This window comes from Pollachius pollachius (genome assembly GCF_949987615.1).
Source record: "Pollachius pollachius genome assembly, chromosome: 19".
Lineage (NCBI taxonomy): Eukaryota > Metazoa > Chordata > Actinopteri > Gadiformes > Gadidae > Pollachius > Pollachius pollachius.
The window spans coordinates 2014042-2037562 of record NC_136952.1 but is presented as its reverse complement, the minus strand read 5'-3'; the positions used below and the strand labels follow the sequence as shown (position 1 = coordinate 2037562).

Here is a 23521-nt window from a genome sequence, read left to right as displayed (position 1 = left end):
CCCCCCCTCTCCCTCCCCCAGCACCACTATCTCTCCTCACGTTGAGCGGCGGTCTCTCTCCCCTCCCTCCCCCAGCACCACTATCTCTCCTCACGTTGAGCGGCGGTCTCTCTCCCCCCCCCCCCCCCCCCCTCCCAGCACCACTATCTCTCCTCTCGTTGAGCGGCGGTCTCTCTACCCCCGGCAAGAGCACAACAGGAGAGAAAAAGGCTTGAGCAAGCAACAATTAAATCACCCGAGGTGGAGCTCCGCCGCGGCGCCCCACCACAGCACTAAAGGAGAAACTTGACTTACTCACTGTAACGTATGAGCTGACAGCAGCTGAACCGGGCCGGGGGCGACCGTGAGCGCAGGCTGAGAGATGGGAGGGCGTCTGTCCTCCCAGAACCTTTCATCCATACAACCTCCCACCATTACTTTGGGCTCCTTATTGCACGCGTCCAGGAGGGAGGTTTACGGCGATATAATGAGCGGCGCGGTCTCTGTATTTATGGCCGTCCGACAGGGGCCGCTGTACTGTTCGCCCCCTGGAATAGCCCCGGTAAGGCCCGGGGATAACGATGACGCGGTCGTCCCGGTAGTGGAGACGATGCTCCCTAGTGACACACTAGTGGGGGACTGAGGGCGGAATCAGGGAGTTGCTGTTGTTAAGGGCAGTGAAAGAGACACCCGGCCTTTCATCCCTCCCCACTCTCTCTCCCTTTCTCTCTCCCCCCCCCCCCCCCCCCACTTTCTCTCCCCCCCACCCTCTCTCTCTGATAGCCCACACCCCCTCCCCCAACAGGCCGCGGCCGGCGATGGATCGACAATCAATGGGAATGACTGAGTCTGGGGGAAGTCCCGGTGACTGTGTAAGTCGAATGTGTATGTCTGATTGTCTACCTGTGTAGGTATGTACATATGCATGTATATATGCATAAATGCATGCATGTACACACACACGTATGTATGTATGTATGTATATATGCATGTATTAAGTCTTATCCCTCCATTCTATTCAGGTTTTATTCTCTCTCTCTCTCTCTCTCCCTGCGGTCGATAGCGGCTCTACCATTCTATTGCCTCTCTCTCTCTCTAGTCCTCATCGTGACACCTCGTTGGGGGCCATGAGGGCCCCTGTCTGTCAGGGCGCCGTGCTCCGGGGCCTCACCAGAGTCTTGGCCCCGTACTGCTTCTCCACCTTCTCCCGCAGCAGCCTGAAGCAGCCCTCCAGGCGGTCGTGGAAGGGCCGCAGCGCCTCCGACACCTTCTCCCCGTGGATACGGACCCCCTCGGCCAGGTAGGGGATCTGGGCGGGGGACGACATCACAGTCATTAGCACCCGAAGAAGAGGACAGAGGACGATGAGAGAGACGCGCACACACAGACAGACACACACACAGACGCACACACACACAGACACCCAAACGAAAACACACACACACACAGAAACACAAAGTAAAAACACAAACACACACACACACACCATTCGTTAGCGTCTCGATCCTCCAGGGGCACGCTTCGTTCTCTAAAGCAGAACGTTCCCCGCGTCGTGGATGCTGCGTTGCCATGGCTACTGAACCTGGCCGGCACCCCGTCCTCGGCCTACCTTCACATCGGACCCCAGCCCCTTCCTCGGAAGGAGGACGGGACTAACAAGGTATGAGGGGAATATTCCAGAAGCTGAGGCCCCGTCCACACGGAGACCGTTTTTTGGTGAAACCGAACAAGTCTCGGCCGACCGTCCAGACGGAGCCGGCGGATCCGGTGCCCGAAACCGCACACTTCTGAAACCATGTCCCAGGGTGGTTTCAAATCTCTCCCGACCTATGCGGTTTCGTGTAAGGATTCGTGTGGACGCCTGAAACGCAAACGATGACGTCATTAGCCCCCCCATCAGCTGGGCGACGTCAGAGTTGCGTGGAATTTTTATCATTTTTCTTATTTGTATTCTTTTTGTAGCTTTAAATAAAGCCCCTTGATAAATTTAATTACCAACTGTACATTAAAAAGTATTCCTGCTCAATTTAAGAGGTTGAATCTCCTCGTGTTTGTATACAGCGCGCAGGCTGTATGCGCTCCACTGTTCTCTGTGGAGAACCAGCGCCTTGAATATTCACTACAGCATTTCTACAGCTCGATGCGATTTCGCAATGACTCCGTCTTTACGGAGATATCCCTGAACTGCATAAAACGAAACCGGATCGTTTCCGCCCGTTACGGCTCCGTGTGGCCGGGGTCTAAGGGGAACCTAACGGGGACGGTGGGTGGGACAGCTGGTTGGGGAGTCGTCTAGTAACCAGAGGGTTGCTGGTTCAAGCCCTGCTCTCTCTCTGACCCCGACGAGGTGTCCTTGAGCAAGTCACTGAACCCCAAACTGCTCCCGATGTGCAGATCAGCCCCTTGCATGTCAGCCTCCGCCATCGGTGTGTGAGTTAGTGACTTATTGTATGGGTGAACGTGAAGCATGTCATTATAAAGCAATGTAGCTTGAATGTAATTCTCCCTTGTAAGTCGCTTTGGATAAAAGTGACTAAATGTAAATGTTACGAACGGCGCCGGCGGCGGGGTCATTGTCCCGGCAAGCGGCCGACGGCGTGCCGTGGACAGCAGCCTTTGATGTGCGGCTGTGCTTGCTGGTCTCGGTCACGGTGACGCATCGAGACGTCACAGGGACTCCGAGCTACCTGTACCTCCGGTCACAAAGCGCCACTAACGAGGTCAGAGCTACGGCGGACCCTCAGGTGTCTCGGGAAAATTCCAGTGACTGTACAAGTCTTGTGTGTGTGCGTGCGTGCGTGCATTTGTGTGTGTGTGTGTGTGTGTGTGTGTGTGTGTGTGTGTGTGTGTGTGTGTGTGTGTGTGTGTGTGTGTGTGCATATATGTGTCACGCGCCTCCCCTTTTTGCTTATTCCTCCTGCTCTATTCTCCTCTGTCTCTCAGGTGTTCCTGATTTGGGGTTGGAGCTACAACTACACTACCGCTACTTAAGGCTTGGCCTGTGTTCCCGCACGTGCATGCATGCACATATGTATGTACCTGTATATATGTATCTATATATGTATATATGTATTTATTAATGTATGTAAGAGCTGTACAGGGAGGGCTGACCAGCGGAGCCCCCCTGAACGTGACGCTGGGTCTGAACCCGCTCAGCGCACTGAGTGGGTTCAACCCTAACTAGCTCAGCTTAGAGCATCGCTGTCCAATGGGGAGCGACCGCCCAGTAGGGGGTAAGAGGAAAGTCAAGCTCTGCTTTTTATACGTGACGTAACTCTCTGCAGCGGATGCTCTCCCACCGCATGCATCGTTTGATCCAAGCTGTGTGAAGGTGTTGGGACAGACTCAACGGCCTCCCACAAACATGCACATTCATAAAACCAAGCAGTAGGTTTCCATGTCTATTATATTTGGGGCTGACCGAACAAAACTGCACAATATGAGGAAGTGACAGCTAGGAACCCACAGCCGCTTAGCAACCACACTGCACCTCTGCTGATGTGTGGTCGGGGAGGAACACTTAAGTTACTGCTGGAGTCCCACATAAAGGATTAAGGACGAACCAAAGGGTTGGGGATTTCCCCTGATACGCCACCAGATCTAAATCATACAAACGGGTCACGGGAACACCACAGGGGAGGGGGGGGGGGGGGAAGAGAGAGAGAGACAGAGAGAGAGAGAAAGAGACGCAGAGAGAGAGAGATGCAGAGAGAGATGGAGAGAGACAGAGAAAGAGAGAGCGAGAGGGAGAGCGAGAGAGAGACAGAGAGAGAGTGAGAGAGAGAGAGAGAGACACCAAGGGAAGGTGAGGCCAAGGACAGAGGCTGACCGACTGTGAGGACAGTTTGGCGGGAGGTACGGGGGGAAGGCGGGAGCTGCGGTACACAGTGACGCAAGTGCAAAAAAAAAAAAAAAGGTACAAAGAAAAAAACACCCAAAACAGAAGAGAGTGTGAGTGACAGCTGAAGCCGGGACCCGCCCCCCCAGGAGACACAGGTCCATATATAGACCAGCGATGATATAACTGTGCCCAGCGAGAAGCCACCTGGGCCCTTCCTGGTGGCTGAGGTACGATAAGGCCGCTGTTAAACAGAGAGGCCCCCCCCCAGCCCTGAAAACACACACATACACAGACGAGTCGTGTTCCCTCAAAGATTAATGAGCTGCAATTAAACTCATTTTCTTTACAAGAACTTTGCATGTCGCTGCCCAAGCCTAATAAATGCCCAATAGGTGTGTTGTGTGTTTGTGTGTGTGTGTGTGTGTCTGAATGTGTGTGTGTTTTAGTGTGTGTCTGTGTGTGTGCGCGTGCATGCACGTGAACAAATGTACAGAGGTAATTTAATTAATCCAGCACCCTCTGGGTGTCACCAGGTCTGACCAATGCGGGCCCAGTCCGAGAGACCCTGGGGGGGGGATGTCTCCCACACGGTGTGTCTCCCACAGAGGAGCACGGCCTCTGGTTCTCCACGAGAAGGAGAGAGGGGGAGGCAGAGAAGGGGGGAGGCAGAGAGAGGAGGAGGCAGAGAGGGGGAGGAAGAGAAGGGGGGAGGCAGAGAAGGGGGGAGGCAGAGAGAGGAGGAGGCAGAGAGGGGGAGGAAGAGAAGGGGGGAGGCAGAGAAGGGGGGAGGCAGAGAGAGGAGGAGGCAGAGAGGAGGAGGAGGCAGAGAGGGGGAGGAAGAGAAGGGGGGAGGCAGAGAGAGGAGGAGGCAGAGAGGGGGGAGGCAGAGAGGAGGAGGAGGCAGAGAGGGGGAGGCAGAGAGGGGGGAGGCAGATGGGGAGGCAGAGAGGGGGAGGCAGAGAGGGTGAGGCAAAGAGGGGGAGACGGCAGAGAGAGGGGGGAGGCAGAGAGAGGGGGGAGACAGAGAGGGGGGGAGGCAGAGAGGAGGAGGAGGCAGGGAGGGGGAGGCAGAGAGAGGAGGAGGCAGAGAGGGGGAGGAAGAGAGGGGGGAGGCAGAGAGGAGGGAGGCAGAGAGGGGGGGGAGGCAGAGAGGGGGGGAGGCAGAGGGGGAGGCAGAGAGAGGAGGAGGCAGAGAGGGGGAGGAAGAGAGGGGGGAGGCAGAGAGGAGGGAGGCAGAGAGGGGGAGGCAGAGAGAGGGGGGAGGCAGAGAGGGGGGAGGCAGAGAGAGGGGGGAGACAGCGAGAGGGGGGAGGCAGAGAGGGGGGAGGCAGAGAGGGGGGAGACAGAGAGAGGGGGGAGACAGAGAGAGGGGGAGGCAGAGAGGCGGGAGGCAGAGAGGGGGGGAGACAGAGAGAGGGGGGAGGCAGGGAGAGGAGGAGGCAGAAAGAGGGGGGAGACAGAGAGAGGGGGGAGGCAGAGAGGGGGGAGGCAGAAAGAGGGGGGAGACAGAGAGAGGGGGGAGACAGAGAGAGGGAGAGGCAGAGAGGCGGGAGGCAGAGAGGGGGGGAGACAGAGAGAGGGGGGAGGCAGAGAGAGGAGGAGGCAGCAAGAGGGGGGGACAGAGAGAGGGGGGAGGCAGAGAGGGGGGAGGCAGAGAGGGGGAGGCAGAGAGGGGGAGGCAGAGAGAGGAGGAGGCAGAAAGAGGGGGGAGGCAGAGAGGGGGGAGGCAGAAAGAGGGGGGAGACAGAGAGAGGGGGGAGGCAGAGAGAGGGGGGAGGCAGAAAGGGGGGAGACAGAGAGAGGGGGGAGGCAGAGAGAGGGGGGAGGCAGAGTGACGGAGCAGCTCCGCTGAGCCCCCAACAAAGAGGGGAACACTGCGTCTGCTTCTCCACGAGAGAGACGCCGCGCACGACTCTTTGTTTGCCTCCAGATTGGGAAGATTGGGAGGAGAACCCTCGCTGATCCGGCTGATTAGGTAGGAACACGATGGGAAGAAGTCCCCAACACCGCCGCACTCCGCGATGACAACGAGTCGTTTATCACCATCCGGCACGCGGAGCAGCGCCCCTGGAACGTGACAGGAGTCGTGCTAATTGCTCGCGCAGAACGGTGGTGGAAACCCAGCGGCGCGGTGCGAAACGTCGTGAGGTGTCTGCCGGTAGCGGGATCCTCGGAATAACTAAATGTAACCCCCGGACGGTTTCGAGAATCTCTGTTTTCAGGGGAGGAGGAGAGCAGGGTACACATCCTCCCTTAACTCTGGGCTACACACTAGAGACACACCTGATTGAACTCAGATAGATATGGGATGGGTCTGGCCGCGTGTTCGCTGCTCGCTGAAGGCGGAGTGCACGCAGCACCCCCTGGTGGTGGGGGATGAGGCGTTCATCACTGACGGCCAAACGGAGGCTCTTTGAGTTCATCGCCCGTTCGGGATGAGTTTGGGAAGCAGGGACAAGGAGGAAAGGGAGGAGGAGACACAAGGTGGGGTGGGGGGAGGGGGAGAGAGGAGGAGGTGATGTTTGGCCCTAGGTCGTTATTGGCCCCGGCTCTCTCTTCAGGGGCCCCCATAACCAGCCAATACTGCACACAACGCGAGGAGCTTTTATCGACGCAGTCCTCTTGTTTGGTTCATTAAACAAGTGGGAGCCTTGAGAAGCATTCATGAAAGTCCTGGGAATCCAACAGTAATAGTATCCAATAGTATTCATAACATAGATTATGATGGGTTGCAGGCCGATGAACACACACACACACACACACACACACACACACACACACACACACAGACAGACACACACACACACGTATCTCACCTGCCAGGCGATGAAGTCCTTGAGCTTGTCGATCTTGTCCAGGTCTTCAGGATGCTCCTGGATGTACTTATCGTTGAAGAAGGCCTGAGGAGGAGGAGACGAGGAGGAGGAGGAGAAGAGGATGAGGAGGAGACGAGGAGGAAGAGGTGAGGATGAGGAGGAGACGAGGAGGAGGAGGAGGAGGTGAGGATGAGGAGGAGACGAGGAGGAAGAGGTGAGGATGAGGAGGATACACAAGGAGGTGGGGAGGAGGAGGAGGAGACACAAGGAGGTGTGGAGGAGGAGGAGCAGACGAGGAGGAGGAGGTGAGGATGAGGAGGAGACGAGGAGGAAGAGGTGAGGATGAGGAGGAGACGAGGAGGAGGAGACGAGGAGGAGGAGGAGGTGAGGATGAGGAGGAGACGAGGAGGAGGAGAAGAGGAGGAGACGAGGAGGAGAAGAGGAGGAGGAGGAGGAGGTGAGGATGAGGAGGAGACGAGGAGGAAGAGGTGAGGATGAGGAGGAGACACAAGGAGGTGAGGAGGAGAAGGAGACAAGGAGGTGAAGAGTAGGAGGTGAAGAGGAGGAGGAGGAGACACAAGGAGGTGAGGAGGAGGAGACAAGGAGGATAAGGAGGTGAGGAGGAGACGAGGAGGAGGGGGAGGTCAGGAGGAGGAAGAGGAGACACAAGGAGGTGAGGAGGAGGAGACGAGGAGGAGGAGGAGGTGAGAAGACGAGGAGGAGGAAGAGGTGAGGATGAGGAGGAGACACAAGGAGGTGAGGAGAGAGAGAGAGAGAGTGAGAGAGAAAGACAAAGAGAGATAGAGCGAGTGAGCCGGTTCAATGTAAGCCTTGTGCGGTGACGTGGTCAGCAGACGACACGCCATCGGCTCCATGTCCGCCTGCTGTCTGACGGCGCCCGGCGGCCCTACCTTCTCGTAGTTGGCGAAGCCCCCCATGACGGCGGGGTCCACGATGCCATTGAGCAGCATGGACAGGGGGTTGATGGGCAGGTTGGGGTCGTTGTGGTGTCTCTGCACGATGCTGCTGATCTTCTCGTTGGTCAGCTGCATGGTCTCCATGGCGTTCTCCAACGGGCTGATCTCCTCCTGTGGAACACGCCCGGTGTGAGCACACTCGTGTGAGGAACACACACGCTCACATGTATGTCGAATGACAACAGACCGGAAAAGACCTAGCGTCGGAGCCAAGGAAATGGCGGGAAACGCCACACTAGCCGGGGTTAGTTTTATTATCGAGCAAGGTGATCCAAATACAGTAAATGTTGAATACGATCAAGTATTTGAAGGCCTGTGTGCAATATTCCCTCTACATGTACGTGTTGTACATGTAGAACGAATATTACACACAGGCCTTCAAATACTTCAAAGACAACACAGGGCCTCACTTGCGTAAAAATCAGGTGGAACAAAATCGAAATCCTTTCTGGCAGACTGCTTACTAGGATGTAGACGTAAATGTTGGTTTGTAGGCATGGGCCCAAAATCAACAAGAGACGGGGGGGGGGGGGGGGGAGAGGAACAGACGTCACGGCAGAATGGCAGATCTCCAATCTGCGCCGGTGCGTCACTCGGCCCTGCAGGTCCCAAACCTCAGAAAGAGGGCGAACCTCAACCTGGTAATGAGACACAGCCCCAGGAAGCAGCCTCTCCAGGTCCCAGGGACGGAAACAGTGGAGGCTTTATGGGTCAATACGATGATGTTGTCCACAGGGGCGCGGACTGGGCAGGTCTACGTCAGCTAGCGAGCTAATGTAAAGCAACGACATATTCTCCTCTGATGAAAGCCTTCTGTGCCGACCTCGGTCCATCTTGTGACATCGTTATTCGGTCTATCGGTGACACTTTTGTTCTAGAACTCTGCGGACTGAGTTGCACTCCCTGTCAATCATGACCAGGAACTCCCTCCCCCTAGAGCCGATTGGTCCGGTCTGGAGCGGTCCTTCAAAGGGGCTGCATGCCGGACCGATCTGCGGAGGAACCAATCACTGACCCAGATCAGGAGCGTCCCCGGGGGACCCCTCAGTACTCACGGTGGAGGCCCTCTGGACCTCGAACCAGCGCAGGATGCCGGGCAGCTTGTAGGCCGTGGCGTAGGTGGTCCTCTCGATCCACATGTTCTGCACACCGGGAAACCAACAACAACAAACAAACAAACACATAGAAACCTTTAACCGGACTGAAGATATCGACGGGACGAGGAAGAGTCAGAATCAGAATCGGTCAGAATCAGAGTCAGATCAGAGGCAGAAGGGGGAGAGTGTTCAGGCTGGGAGCAATCATTTCCTCCCCCAGATGAGCACGCCCCCCCCCCCCCCCCCCGGCTCTTCCTCCTCCTCCTCCTCCTCCTCCTCCGTCCCCGCTGCCTTGATGGCAGCTCATTAAACCCTGCTAACAGACAGCCCCGACGAGAGGGAATCTCCTGGAAGAGTAATGACTCCCTTTTAGAAGAGGAAACGCACACACACACACAGGGCACCGGCACACACACACGCAGGCACCACGCACGTGCACACCGAAATACACACACACATGAACATGTACACACACTCATACACAAGCGACCGCACACTGACCTACACAAAGCCTTCAAACACAGATCTAAACAGGGACACACAAACCTACTCAAAGCCTTCAAACACAGACCCATTCAAGAACGTACACACACACACACACACACACACACACACACACAAAATACAGGCCAACACAGTTTAGGGCAGAACGACACATAAAAATACGCATATACATGCACAACCCACAAACACAAAATAACGCACACACAAATACACAATCACACACACACACACACACACACAGGAGAGAAAAGTGAGTATTTCCCTAAGGAGATCACTTCCTGCTTGTCACGAGTGCTTTGCAGGAGCAGAAGAAGGAGAGAGTTCCCCTATTTAAACCAATTAGAGGGGGATGACGTAGACATGCAGAATCCTTGTGTCAGCAGCCGCTCAGCACAGAAGGTATTCGACCAATTAGTGGCGAGAACGTTGGAAAGGTTGATACTCGGGTCGGACTGTGAATAACAACGCAGGGAAGATGTGGGGTTTTGGGGCGTCGGCACAAAAAGTATTTCATAAAACGCAGCAAGGTATGAGAGGAGGTGTCTTTGGTGAGTCACATGTGTCACAAAGCCAGTTTAGTCCCCGTGGAAACACGGTGAGTCCTAATTGGCCGACTGGTTGTGTGAGCCCCTCACCCCAACCCCGTTCTGGAGCATGAATCATCAAATCGTGTAATTGATGCTAATGGGGACTAATAGGAAATATGAAGTTCTAACTCCAATGGAATATAGTCTATCCATAAATTTGGAGTGAATTACTTCCCCTTTACTTTACTGCATTTTATTTATTTTATTATATAGCTGTCATCTTTTTTGCTTTTCAACCTTATTTTATTTGCTGTCTGGGAATTGAAAATCGAGTTTCCGAAAAAACGTCCATGGTAATAAGAACATTCCAATAAATAAAAAACATTACCGCAAACTCGTTGTCGGGGTCCTTCTCGCCCTTCCTCACGGGTCGGGAGTACTGGAACTTATGGACCTCATTCACCGTGTAGAAGCTGGGGGGGGGGGGGGGGGAGAAAGAGAGAGGGAGAGAAAGGGAAGGGAGAGAGAGGGAGAGCAAGGGAGAGAGAGCAGAAGGGCAGAGTCAATTAAAAAGAGTTGAGCCCGCTGGACGGGCAGATTCAGAAAGGTTGATTGCTTTGCTTCAGGTCGGGCTGGGGACACGGCAGCCCCTCCCCCCTGAGCCCCCCTCCACCCCCCGATGGGGGCCGAGTTGAGAACCGGCCCCGTGAGAGCCCCGCCTCCAGGCACGGGCGGGGGCTCACCTCCGAGAGGCCAGGGATATGGGAGGGGGCCGGAGGCGCCTGACGACTCGGCGCCTGACGAGGCGTCTGTCTGGTGGGGTGGGTGTACGGGTGTCCCGCAGGTTAATAGACTTTTCCAAGGTGGGAGAAAGGTACTGCAGGGTTCTCACCCCCCCCCCCCCCCCCCCCCAGAGGTCTGTACGAGAACGCCCACTCTCGACAGCCTCGTTCAATACTCCCTCTCTCTCTCTCCCCTCTTCTCCACACCTCTCTCTCCCCTCCCCTCTCTTTCTTCTCCCCCCTCTCTCTCTCTCCCTCAACCTCCTCCCTCCCTCTCCCCCTCTACCTTTCCCTCCCCCTGTTCCTCTCGCCCCCTCTGTCTTCCTCCCTCTCTCTCTACTTCTCTCCCTTTCCCTTCCCCTCTTCCTCTCTCCCCCCCCCTCCCCCTCTCTCTCTTCCTCCCCCTCTCTGTACTTCTCTCCGTTTCCCTCCCCCTCTCTCACCCCCCCCCCCCCCTTTCCATTCCGCCACAACGTTCCCATTTCAGAGAGAGGTCCCACGGGGGGATGGAGTGTGGCGTCGCCACGGCGACTGTTCCAAACTCCGTGTGAACCACAACATATGGTGCTCTGAGCGCCTTCGTTAATAAAACATCAGACAGGCCTGGTGTGTGTCATGTGTGGCGGCGGCGGCAGCGACGGGGTCACGCGCCGTGTTCGCGACGGTCTCGCTGTGGTCCACGATGAAAGGGCGCTCGCGCGGTTGGCAGTGTTGGCACGGCAACAAAGCCCCCCAGCTCTCCTCCCTGTATCTTCACGCCGGCCACGTTGCCAAGGACATCAGAAAGGGCCGCAATTCCTCTGTTTATTTTTGTTGCTTCATTTTATTTACGAAAAACGATATAAAGAGGTTCCGCCGCTGATTTGCATAATCACCGCAGACGGGAGAGTGCAGTCGGCTGCTCCTGAGCTAGGAGGAGAGGTGGCCCTGAATGTGTAAAATATGCTCTGATTAGGAGAGTATGAGAGCATGCTTTAATAAATCAGATGACAGCGGCGGGCTGGGCCTCAGAGGTATGATGATCACGGAGAGAAGGGAGGCTTCAGAGCAGCGCTGCCTCTACCCCTGTGTCGCTTTATTGAGCGTCCTCGTTAGCGGACAGGCCAATCAGCAGCTACGATGAGGCAGGGGCCCGGATAGAGCCAGGTCAGACGGGGGTCAAGGGTCAGCCTGGCTGGTACGACCTCTGCAGGTGCACGGATCGCAGCGCTGACACTCACATAGGGCAACATGAGAGAGAGAGAGTGGGAGAGGGAGAGAGCGAGATAGAGAGAGAGGACGAGATAGAGACAGAGAGAGAGGAAGAGATAGAGACAGAGAGAGGACGAGATAGAGACAGAGAGAGGGTGAGATAGAGACAGAGAGAGGGCGAGATAGAGATAGAGAGAGGACGAGATAGAGACAGAGAGAGGGTGAGATAGAGATAGAGAGGGCGAGATAGAGACAGAGAGAGGACGATATAGAGATAGAGAGAGGGCGAGATAGAGATAGAGAGAGAGGACGAGATAGAGACAGAGAGAGGGCGAGATAGAGATAGAGAGAGGACGATATAGAGACAGAGAGAGGGTGAGATAGAGACAGAGAGAGGGCGAGATAGAGACAGAGAGAGAGGACGAGATAGAGACAGAGAGAGGATGATATAGAGATAGAGAGAGGGCGAGATAGAGATAGAGAGAGGGCGAGATAGAGATAGAGAGAGGGCGAGATAGAGACAGAGAGAGGGCGAGATAGAGATAGAGAGAGGGCGAGATAGAGACAGAGAGAGGACGATATAGAGATAGAGAGAGGACGAGATAGAGATAGAGAGAGGGTGAGATAGAGATAGAGAGAGGGCGAGATAGAGATAGAGAGGACGAGAGAGAGAGAGACCAAGCCCCCGATGCTCTGGATACCAACATTTGTTTTTTCTAAAACCTTTATGACTGTCATGACTTTCCTTAAAATCTTAGAAGGAAAAAGGGATTACTTACCCTTTAAAGAGTAAACATCGTTGTTTATTATTCACAAAAAGCCCATTTACATGGAGGCTAATCAGCTCCGTGGCCCCCTGTTGTGGGCCCTGTTTGTCACACATTAAGATACAGCAGAGCTGGGTCTGCCTTTCAGTGGCGGGGAAACAGATGAGGCTGCTTAAGACTGATCACACAGTTTGATTATGAATATAAAACCACTGTAATTTGGATGGGGAGCGAGAGTGAGAGGGAGAGAGAGAGAGTGAGAGAGCGAGACAGCTAGAGAGACTGAGAGAGAGCGAGCAAGAGCAAGAGAGATAGAGACGGAGAGAGCGACAGCAAGGGAGCGAGTGAGAACGTGGGAGCGAGTGAGAGCGACAGCGAGCGAGAGAGCGTGAGAAAGAGAGCGAGAGAAAGAGGGAGAGAGGGAGAGAGGGAGAGAGAGAGAAAACCTTACCTCACAATCTGCTCAGAAACGGCCTTGTTCTGGAACTTGGCAGGAAGGTCCAGAATGGGCTTCACGGTGAAACACTGGATGTCTTCAAACACAAGGGTTAAGGAAACGCACCACTACTCACGTTGACATGATGGTAGAACACAACATTGTGAAACTGTCAGACAGCACATGAACTCCCTCCCTCTACCTCTCTCCCCTCCCCCCTCCCTCTCTCTCTCTCAACCTCCCTCTCTCACTACCTCCCTCTCTCACTACCTCCCTCTCTCAATCTCCCTCCCCCTCTCTTTCGCTCCTTCCCCCCCCCCCCCCCCCCCCCTCTCTCCCCCTCCTCTCTCTCCCTCAGTCTCCCAGCATATGAAGGTGGTGTTGGGTACACTGGGCGGCCGACGCCTTGATGTCCTCGCTGGGCGGCGTGGTGGTCTTCATCTTCTCGGCGTTGGGAAACTGAGTCAGCACACGGGCCTCAAAGTCCTCACGCCGCTCGTACTCCTTCCCCCGGTAGATGAACATCTTGTTCTAGGAGGGGAGGACGTGCGGAATACCTCGGTCAACTCATCCATACACCCCTTTAACAGTGGAGTTGTTCTGATACCGATACCAGTATCGGAAATTCCTCCGATACTGCCTAAAATACAGTATCAGGTATCGGTTAGTATGCAAGTCTATGCGCCGATCCGATACCATCACGTTACTAGCTAATTTACTAAGCAGGCAGAGAAGGCTGCGTTCGTTAATGGTCGGCGGTGGAAAGTCGTATCGGCCAAAGTTCAGGAATCGGGAAGGAAGGAATGGATTCGGGACATCTTTATTTAACAGAGGCGCCATCGTTAGACAAACCCAGCTGAGAACACTAATCACGTCTGGGTCATCTCCCCACAGAGGTTCTCTGGGGTAATGTCCATGCTACACTCCACCTAGGAGACTTTTACTGGGCTCCTCCAGACAAGGACGTGGTGGTGGTGTGGTGGTGGAAGCGGGTTTATTGTAACGTGACCTGTTGCTCCATGTTGCCACGCAGGAGATCTCAGTAGAGTGTGTGGGGTGATGGCTGGTTCGACCTTGACAGGTGTCTGTCTGACTCAGGCCAGGTGAGGCTGCTTGAACCAGCCATCCTCCACACACACACTCTGCAATCTGCTACAGCATAGTGGATCAGAGATTAGGCAAATTCTAACATCCTGATACGTGAGGGAAGTAAGGAAAAACGGTGACCGCCAAATTGCCGCCAAAGCAGCAGCACACAGTAATTTACCGCCTATAAATAACAGGGCCAGCGTGTATTCGTCCCCTCTGCAATCATCGGTCATTCCAAGGCTACCAGAAGGCGCTGCCGTCGTCTAATAGATCACCTCACATATCGTCAATAACAGGCTGAAGTAACTTCCTGTTCCTGTAGTTCCTGTACTTAATCTTTCGATCTACACCTGTGTTTTTTCTCCAGCGAAAAGAGTCCAACGCTACTTCGACTCCTTCAGGCTTGCGATGCCAATGCGATGCTAATATGATGCTAATGTAGTGCCTGTTTAAAATCATCTATGACTGTTTGGAATTACAGGTGTCTCTGTGGCACCCACGCACTCAGCTCTTAGGCATTACACCCCAATGCTTAGAAGGGAACTGCTGATTCATTCAAGAAAAGGAGAGAAGTCAGAGTAGAAGCAGTTCACCAGCTTTTGTTCTTTGGACAGCATCCAAGGACGGTTCCCCCTTTGTGACATGAAGCCCTCCTTTGGAGCTCTTCCCTCCGAGAGCAAAAGCACAAAAGCTCTCAGACAAACATGCACACCTGTGAATACACAATGCTCATGTACACACACATACACACACCTAATTTTCCCCAATTAATTAAACGAATTGCAGCCATGAAATATGCTTGGGACAGTTTTCAAATTCTCTCTGACAGATAAGGTGACAAAGGCGCATTGATTTTTGGGAGTCATTTATCTCCGACACAGGAGCAGCCAGAAGCAGGCAGACAATACGAAGCTGCCACTGCCACGAGATGAGCCTGACATTTTGGAAACTAGAACCTATTCAAGGTCCGTGTATTGCAAGTTAATTCAGAAGATGCACACAGATGTCAGCATAAGTATGTATATTTATGTTCTCACTCATCTCCATGTCCCACTCCTCATTTGTATTACTGAATACAAGGTAAAGAATGGAAATGTCTTCCTTTGAGCGGATGCATCTCCTCCATGGCTGATGAGTCATCCCAGATCTTTAACTCGAGTCGAATCAACAATCTTAACTGAAACAATATGATATTTGGATGCTGTGAAAAGTTTGCTCTCAGATTGTGTACCTTATTAAATCAAAAATGAATCTGGAAAATAGTAAACAGAAACAGAAAGCATTGTTTTTTTTAGTGTAGTCGAACACAGAATGTGTTCGACTGGGATCTGAAGACAATGTGGTTCTATCTGGGTTCAATGGCATGTTGGCACGTGATTAAGCTGGCACGATAACAGGCATGTTATATAGACCTGTGATAGTCGGGATTGACCCAACGCAGTTCTGACTAATCAACAGAACCCAGATTCTGTCTTCCATCATTCAACGATCAAGAGTGGAGTGTCCAATCACAGCCCAGGGGGAGGAAGGGGGAGTGGGGTTAGTCATCAGTGCTGAGTGGCTCAGGCGAACTCTGTGATACAACGAACACAAAAGCGTTTTCTTGAAATCGAACATAATCAAAACTTAAACCAATTCCCCCACGGGAACTTTGAAGGTATCTCCTCTGTTTCAAAGTGACTGCGACAACTTCCAGCAAACATCCAGACATCCATCCAAACATACAGAGTACCTGCAGAGTTTGAGACTGACGGTCGAGACGAAGGCAGTGTGATGTGCATCTTTCAATCATTTTCTAAATCAGCTCACATACCAGCGTCTAATCACATTAACAACCAATGCATCATAAGCCAATGAATTAGACCCCTTTTGTGTTGTAACAATGCACTTGGTGCTGGTGGTGGGGGGGCAGAGAGCCGTTATCAGAGCTATTGATTTCCTCGTATAATTGTCTATTCCCCGTAGGCCGGAGGGGACGGCGCCACACAACAGAGAAGGCGGCGAGAGAAAGTGAAAGCGACGTTAATGGGATTCGTCTTAATTAGCGGGCCCACATGAATTACCCCTTCGCCACCAACCCCCCACCTCCACCCCGAACCCCCACCTATCTGTCTGTTCGTGCTGAGAGCGGAGCGATGGCACCGAGCCGCGGGTACAGGGCGTTAGCCGCGGGACGCTAACGCGGAGGATAGACGACTGACGGGCCGGAGAGGAGGCAGGGGAGCAGGGCGGCCATGATGAGGGACGGGAGGCAGAGCGCTGAGCTACGCGGCGCGAGGAAAAGGGTTACCCTTTAATCAACAGCGGTCTTAAAGGGGAGCCCTGGGGCCAGCTGTCTTAAAGCGGATCTGCTGTCTTAAAGGGGCACCCAGGAGCCTGCTGTCTTAAAGAGCGGCCCGCTGTCTTAAAGGGGCGCCCAGGAGCCCGCTGTCTTAAAGAGGGGCCCGCTGTCTTAAAGGGGTGCCCAGGAGCCCGCTGTCTTAAAGGGGGGCTCGCTGTTTTAAAGGGGCGCCCAGGAGCCTGCTGTCTTAAAGAGGGGCCCGCTGTCTTAAAGGGGCACCCAGGAGCCTGCTGTCTTAAAGGGGGGCTCGCTGTCTTAAAGGGGCACCCAGGAGCCCGCTGTCTTAAAGGGGGGCTCGCTGTTTTAAAGGGGCGCCCAGGAGCCCGCTGTCTTAAAGAGGGGCCCGCTGTCTTAAAGGGGCGCCCAGGAGCCCGCTGTCTTGAAGGGGGGCTCGCTGTCTTAAAGGGGCTCCCAGGGGCCCTCTATCTTAAAGGGGAGCCCAGGAGCCCGCTGTCTTAAAGGGGAGCCCAGGAGCCCGCTGTCTTAAAGGGGAGCCCAGGAGCCTGCTGTCTTAAAGGGGCGCCGTCACGCTCAGCTTTATTGCAACGGAAGAGACTTCCAGTTCATTCTTAGAAATTGGAGGAGCATTTGGACCATTTCAATTATTTTTCAAAATCAATAACAATAATGGACGCAAATCCTGGACCAGCGGTCCAACTGGGGGGAATGGTTGATGGGGAATGGTCAGTGGTCAGTGGACAGTTCGAGGATTTCTCAATGAATCAACAGAGAGATTTTTCCAAAAGTCCATATTGAAAGTGAACCTCCATCGTTCCAAACAACCTGCTGCCGCCCGCAATGGAGGAGAGGAGTGGGTCCCATCACCGTCCTCATAAAAGACAAAGCGGGGATGAACATCCGTGTGGATGACATCAGCAGCCAGGATGAGAGGCCGGGGTAAGCCTACAAGGCACACGCACACAAAACACAGAATCCCAGCAGAGCTGCGAACCGACTGCATGAAAGGGAGGCAGGCGCTCCCAGGAATCAAAGGCTGAGAGTGGGAATGCTTTTTCAAAGCTGAGGTTTTGGGTGGATGGGTTTCCCTCGCTGTCGGAAGCTCGGACGGAAGAACCTGGTTGATGCGAAATTGGGCCGGCTGTGATCCCCACTTGCATCGTGCAGAACTGGACTCTAACCCCCCCGTCTCATCTGCAGTCTGGGTGGATCTGGGTGAGGGGGGGGGCATGGGGCTGAGCCGACGTTTATGGACGGTATCAACGTGACGATCTCAAACGTCCCCACCCAGCCACGGAGGAGGGGCACATTCTACAGGGCCAGCAGAGAGAGAGAGAGAGAGAGAGAGAGAGAGAGAGAGAGAGAGAGACACAGAGAGAGACAGAGAGAGAGAGAGAGAGAGAGAGAGTGATAGAGAGAAAGCGTGCAAGAGAGACAGTGAGATAGAGAGAGCAAGAGTAAGAGAATGAGAGAGAGAGTGCGAGACTGAGAGCAAGAGAGACAGTAAGACAGAGAGAGACGGAGAGAGAGAGAGAGACAGCGAGAGTGGCTTGAGTGATGGGACAGAGCCCAACCTCACTCCTGACCCCCCTGTCTATTTCCAAAGCGAGGTCCAATCATTCTCTGCCATACAGAGCGGCCCCTCCATCCAGGAGCCGTTTGGACCCTCTCTGAACCACAGCTGTTCTTTGGTTTGTTCTGAGGGGGAAACAGGCTGAACTACGGCCGGTCAGAGGACCCATTATCCCAGGCCTGTTCCTCTCCAGCCCCACCTTACCAGCCAACCAATCATGTGGTGGTGGAGGTGGGGGGGCGGGGGATGAGAGACAGAGAGAGAGAGACAGAGGTAGCGACAGAGAGAGAGGGAGAAATGGGATACTGATGTTTGGTTGACCGGGAGAAGGAGAGCTCCTTGAGGATGGGCTGTTTCAGCCCCAGAGCTCCGCCACACTTGAACTGCCCCTGCTTGAACTACACACTGATACTGGTGTGTGTGTGTGTGTGTGTGTGTGTGTGTGTGTGTGTGTGTGCGTGCGTGCGTGTGTGCGTGTGTGCTCACCCGTAGGAAGGATGGGAAGCCCATCCCGTAGTAGCCCATGGCGAAGTAGTCCAGCTTGGGCCGAATCACCTTCACGATGTTCTCATAGAACTGGGCCTGCTTCCGCTGTAGGGGCAGAACGTACAGAGCATACAGAACGCTTGGGTCAGAACGTACAGAACGTACAGAACGCTTGGGTCAGAACGTACAGAACGCTTAGGGCAGAACGTACAGAACGTACAGAACGCTTAGGGCAGAATGTACAGAACGTACAGAGCGCTTGGGTCGGAATGTAAAGAACGCTGAGGTCAGAACGTACAGAACAGAGTGTATAGGTCAGGATCAATAGGTTAGAACGTATAGGACAGAGTGTATAGGACAGAACGTACAGAACAGAACGTTTCGAAGAGTAAACTATAGGTCAAAATGTACAGATCTGTTCCTTAGAGAACAGCAACAAAGACAGAACCGTACCATATAGAAAATGTACCTATAGACAGAACATTTAGGCTGAACAGATGGACACTCAATATAGGTCGTCATACATGGAGATAATATAACATAAAATATAGACATAACCAAATATACAGACTGTAGAGACATCCTATACTATACAGAATAGGATGCAGTAATAAGAAAAGTAATAAAAACAAACAGAATGTATAGAGTCCAAATGAAAGGCCATAATAAAACCACCAGCACAAACAAATCCATACTGGCTGCCCTGCTGCATAGCGATGAGAATAACACTGTGGAAATGATCCAGGCGTTACAGTGACTCTCTGCACTTCATTGCAATATGACAATGTGCAGGAACACTTTACATTTAATATGACGAGTACGTTGACAGACGTAAACGTAGATGAGAACGTAGAGGAGAACATAGATGCTCTCAGACGTCATTCATATATCATGTTTTACATTCATATGACGAGAACATTGACGAACGTAGGCGTTCTCAGACGTCTTCGCCTGAAGCACATTCTGTGCCTCGTAACCAGGCCTGCATTAACCTGCCATTGGGCCCTGGGGCTGAGAGGTGTCGTAGGCCCCCTGAGAGGGGATCTGACAATGAAGATGTGTCAATTATTTTCCGACTGGTTAGACGACTGTGGCTGTGGTGTCAAGTGGCTACTGGGCCCAGCTACCACTAGTGGCCCCCTTTTTTCTCGGCTCATGATAGGCCTCTGATCTTTGTAAGCCCCAAACAAAAAAATCACATTGTCTTGGGCCTACACCGATCGGGGGGCCTATCATGAGCCAGTATTAAAGAAAAAAAAACAAACATTTACTGCAACTCATGATAGGCCCCCCGATCAACATAGGCCCTGGGGCTTCAGCCCAGGTAAGCCTGTGCATTAAGGCGGCCTTGCTCGTAACTTATAACCAACGCGGCGCTCCTCTGAGACGGAGAAGGGACAGAGAAACCACAGAGACTAGAGGAACCAGAGAGGAACCACAGAAACTAGAGAAACAAGAGAGGAACCACAGAGGAACGACAGAGGAACCACAGAGGAACCACAGAGGAACCACAGAGACTAGAGGAACCACAGAGGAACCACAGAGGAACCAGAGAAACCACAGAGGAACCACAGAGACTAGAGGAACCAGAGAGGAACCAGAGAGGAACCAGAGAGGAACCAGAGAGGAACCACAGAGGAACCACAGAGGAACCAGAGGAACCACAGAGGAGCGATGGAGAGACGACTCACCAGGGAGGCGCTGAGCTGCTCGAAGTCAAACATCTCGTTCTCGTACTGCTCCGCCAACTCCTTGCCCAGGATGATGGCTTCCTCCCACATCTACGGGACACGGAGACGGCGGCCGGGGGCAGGGGCGTGATTAACAAGAACACAACGAGGAGCAGGGCAACGGCCTCCACGGTGGATTCAAACCCTCACGCACGCACGCACGCACGCACACGCACACACACACAAGGTGAAGGGCGAACGAGAAAGGAAGTGTGTTGGATGGCGTGCAGCTCAGGGTTCATCTACATCAGGAGCCCACATGACAAGCCATCCCGATCTTTCTGATTGGTTTCAATAGCTGGCCAATAAGCAGGTCTCCCGGGTAACCCCCCACCCACCCACCCCCCGGCCCAGGGGTGCATTCCAACAGCACCGTCAGAAGATGACTCGTTGTGTTTCTGGATGCAGCGGAGCGGAGTGTTTCCTATGCTCTGTGAGTGTGGGGGCAGTTGGAGTGTTGGGTAAAGCCTGAATTGTATTTGTGCAGAACAACATGAGTCCTTTGGTCTTTATGTCGGCGGCCGTGCTCACGGGTGTGCGGGCGTGCGGCGCCGCCTCTCACCTTGCCCTTGTCGAAGTAATTGATGATCTGCTGGTACAGCTGGTCCTTCAGCTGGCCCTGAGTGGAAGCGTGGTAGCCGTCTCTCTGGGTCAGGTGGGCCGCACATGCCTCCTCTGACCACTGGGGGAGGGGGGGGGTGGAGCAGAGTTAACGCACTGCACAAACACACACACTCAAACACACTCAATCACACACACCCTCAAACACTCAAACACACACACTCAAACGCACTCAGACACACACACACTCACTCAAACACACATACTCAAACGCACGCTGAAACACAAACACTCAAACACACGCACACTCAAACACACACAAACACACACTCAAGCACACGCTGAAGCAAACACTCAAACACACGCTGAAACACACACACTCAAACACACACACACTCACTCAAACATACACACACTCAGACACAGACACTCAGCACTCAAACAAACTCAAACACACACTGAACAGTCAAACACACTCACACCCAAACACACACACTCAAACATACACTTAAGCACACACTCAAGCAAACACTCAAACACACACTCAAATATACACACACTCAAGCACAAGTACACACAAACACACACACTCTGAAACGCACACACACCCAAAAGAGCGGTGGCACGCTGTGATTCTATTGGTTGAATGGCTTCAGGGCATAGGGTCGGGGGAATATGTATTTCTTTAAAGTGCGCCCACCCCCCCCCCGTCCGGGTCAGACTTCGGGGGGGGGGGGGGGGAACAACTCAGAGTCTGTCGACGCAGCGGACAAGAAGCCTCCGGCTGAGGTCTGCTGTCGGGCATCAGAACCCTACGGCACCGAGTGACGCGCACACACATCGAATCTCACACACCCACACACACACACACACACACACACAAACGCTGTCCACAGCCAATATAGTGGACATGCACTGGCTATGACCCCCCCAGATTTATCAGTTATGAGCTATACATTTTTGAGATCGGAATAAGAGTGTTGGTAAAAAAGAGTGTAGTCTTGTTTCTTTACTCGTTGACTCGGTAGAGCAGCTTCACGACCGGTTGGCACGAAAAACATTCGGTCCAAAAACCAGACGTCTGCACAGCCAACGGGCCTTACTGCCCAGTCGGCCATGTTGGTTCCCTGAGTTCGCCCGCCCCGGCTTGCGTTAAGAACCAAGATGTCCGCCAGGAGGGTCAGGCCAACAGAAAGCATTCTGACACATGCAGCACGGAGTGAGGCACAACAGGAAGTGGAGGGTGGGAAATAACGGCGGAAAATAACGGCGGTTCACTTTGCTGCCAGGACATGAAGAGAGAAAGGGCTGCTGAGAGGGGGGTGGGGGCAGGCTCTGCCTGTTGATCGGATGACGCCAGGCGGCGGCAGTGACACGGTTAAAACGGGGAAGACGAACCCATTTGGCGGGCGAAAGGGGACCCACAGGCCGAACTAAAGTGCTGATCCCTCACAACGCCTTGTCCACGGGGCTGCTGTGAAGCCACTCTGCTTAATGCACTGGGCAGCCCACCCCAGGCACACTGTCCTCCCCGGACCCCTTTCTGGTTTCACCTTTTATTTATCTGCAGAATAATTAATTAGTGTTGGCCGGTGTTCGGGGTGACGGTAAATCACACGGCGCTCTCTTAAGGACGAGTCTGAGTGCACCGCGCTCTGGATTTAAAGAGCGTCACGACACACCGGGGGTGGGGTGTTTGTGTATATGCGTCTGTGTATGCTTGTAACGGTGTATTTGCATGTGTCTTTGTGTGTCTATGTGCGTGTGTGTGCGTGCGTGTACCTTGAGCAGCTTGGCGTGCAGCAGCAGGGTGAAGGCCGCCTCAGTGTAGTTGTCACACTCTTTGTGGAGGTCGCACAGCTTGTACAGGTACCTGGAAGAATGTAAAGGTCATTCCAAAGGTGTTCCTAAACTCCATGACTGTGGACCGGCAGGGGGTCGATCGTAACGCCATCAAAAACACCCCACAAAACGAGGATCTGGGATGTATTTATCACATCATCGTTATTCACTACTTTTGGAGCCGCGTCAAGGATGTCGCGGAAGCCGCTGCCAGGGTGTTTTAGAGGGTACCCGTCTGTCTGGAGGAAACGTCTCAATATGGTGCTCTGACATTAACTCAAGAGACAACAGAGGATACGCTAAGCAAGACGTGCTGCCTGGAACGCTCCCTCTCTCCTCCTCCTCCTCCTCCTATTAACTCATGCCGAGCGAAGAGGCAGCATCTGCTCAGCTCCAATCCGCCGAGCAGATGGAGACTCAGACCGGGGGCGACCGGGCGAAGCCGCGATGTTCGCTTACGTCGAACCAAATAAAAAAACGGTTGCATCCGAAAAACCCAATTAACAGGTAGGGGAGGGGGTGGGGTTGACACAGGCACTTGGGTCTCTCAGCCAATGGGAGGTCGGCAGACTTGAACCAAGTCTTGGTGCCCGGTCCGCTCCTAACACAGCCGCTCTCAAACCGCCCGGGGCCCAGTGGAGATACACGCACTACCTGATGGATTAACATTAAAGGAGCCGCATGATGCCAATGGACTGTACTAAATCCTAATATGACGACAATACGTCATCAGAGATGAGGTAATCAAAAATCGTTGTACTGGCTTCTCTCACAACAACGCTACAGCCTGTAGATTCTCCTTTGACTTTTTTTCGACTTTTCGTCTGTTCTGGGTTGAATCGTTTGTTTGTCTGTTTGTTTGTTTTGGCCTGTGTGCTGTGATTCACTATGGTTCAAGTAGCCCGGGTTGCCAGGTATGAAAATAATTGGGACACAAACACAGCGTTCTGCAGCCATGGAAGCAAGCAAACGAACTGGATCCACTGAAATTGTACTTGATTGTGCCCAACCTGGAGGGTTGGTT

At 53.5% G+C, this 23521-nt stretch overlaps 1 protein-coding gene across 1 annotated transcript in view; it reads right to left on the bottom strand.

Moving 5' to 3' along the window:
* dock1 (dedicator of cytokinesis 1) overlaps window positions 1-23521 on the bottom strand; it is a 186649-nt gene that overhangs the window by 9467 nt on the left and 153661 nt on the right. The window contains exons 37-47 of the mRNA XM_079757227.1: window positions 22438-22528; window positions 20657-20776; window positions 20056-20145; window positions 18365-18469; window positions 13307-13448; window positions 12933-13014; window positions 10130-10214; window positions 8669-8755; window positions 7548-7724; window positions 6637-6720; window positions 1151-1288 (exon numbers count right to left, since the gene is read on the bottom strand). Coding sequence (XP_079613353.1) covers window positions 1151-1288; window positions 6637-6720; window positions 7548-7724; window positions 8669-8755; window positions 10130-10214; window positions 12933-13014; window positions 13307-13448; window positions 18365-18469; window positions 20056-20145; window positions 20657-20776; window positions 22438-22528 — 1201 coding nt within the window. The remainder of the gene's footprint in view (window positions 1-1150; window positions 1289-6636; window positions 6721-7547; window positions 7725-8668; window positions 8756-10129; window positions 10215-12932; window positions 13015-13306; window positions 13449-18364; window positions 18470-20055; window positions 20146-20656; window positions 20777-22437; window positions 22529-23521) is intronic.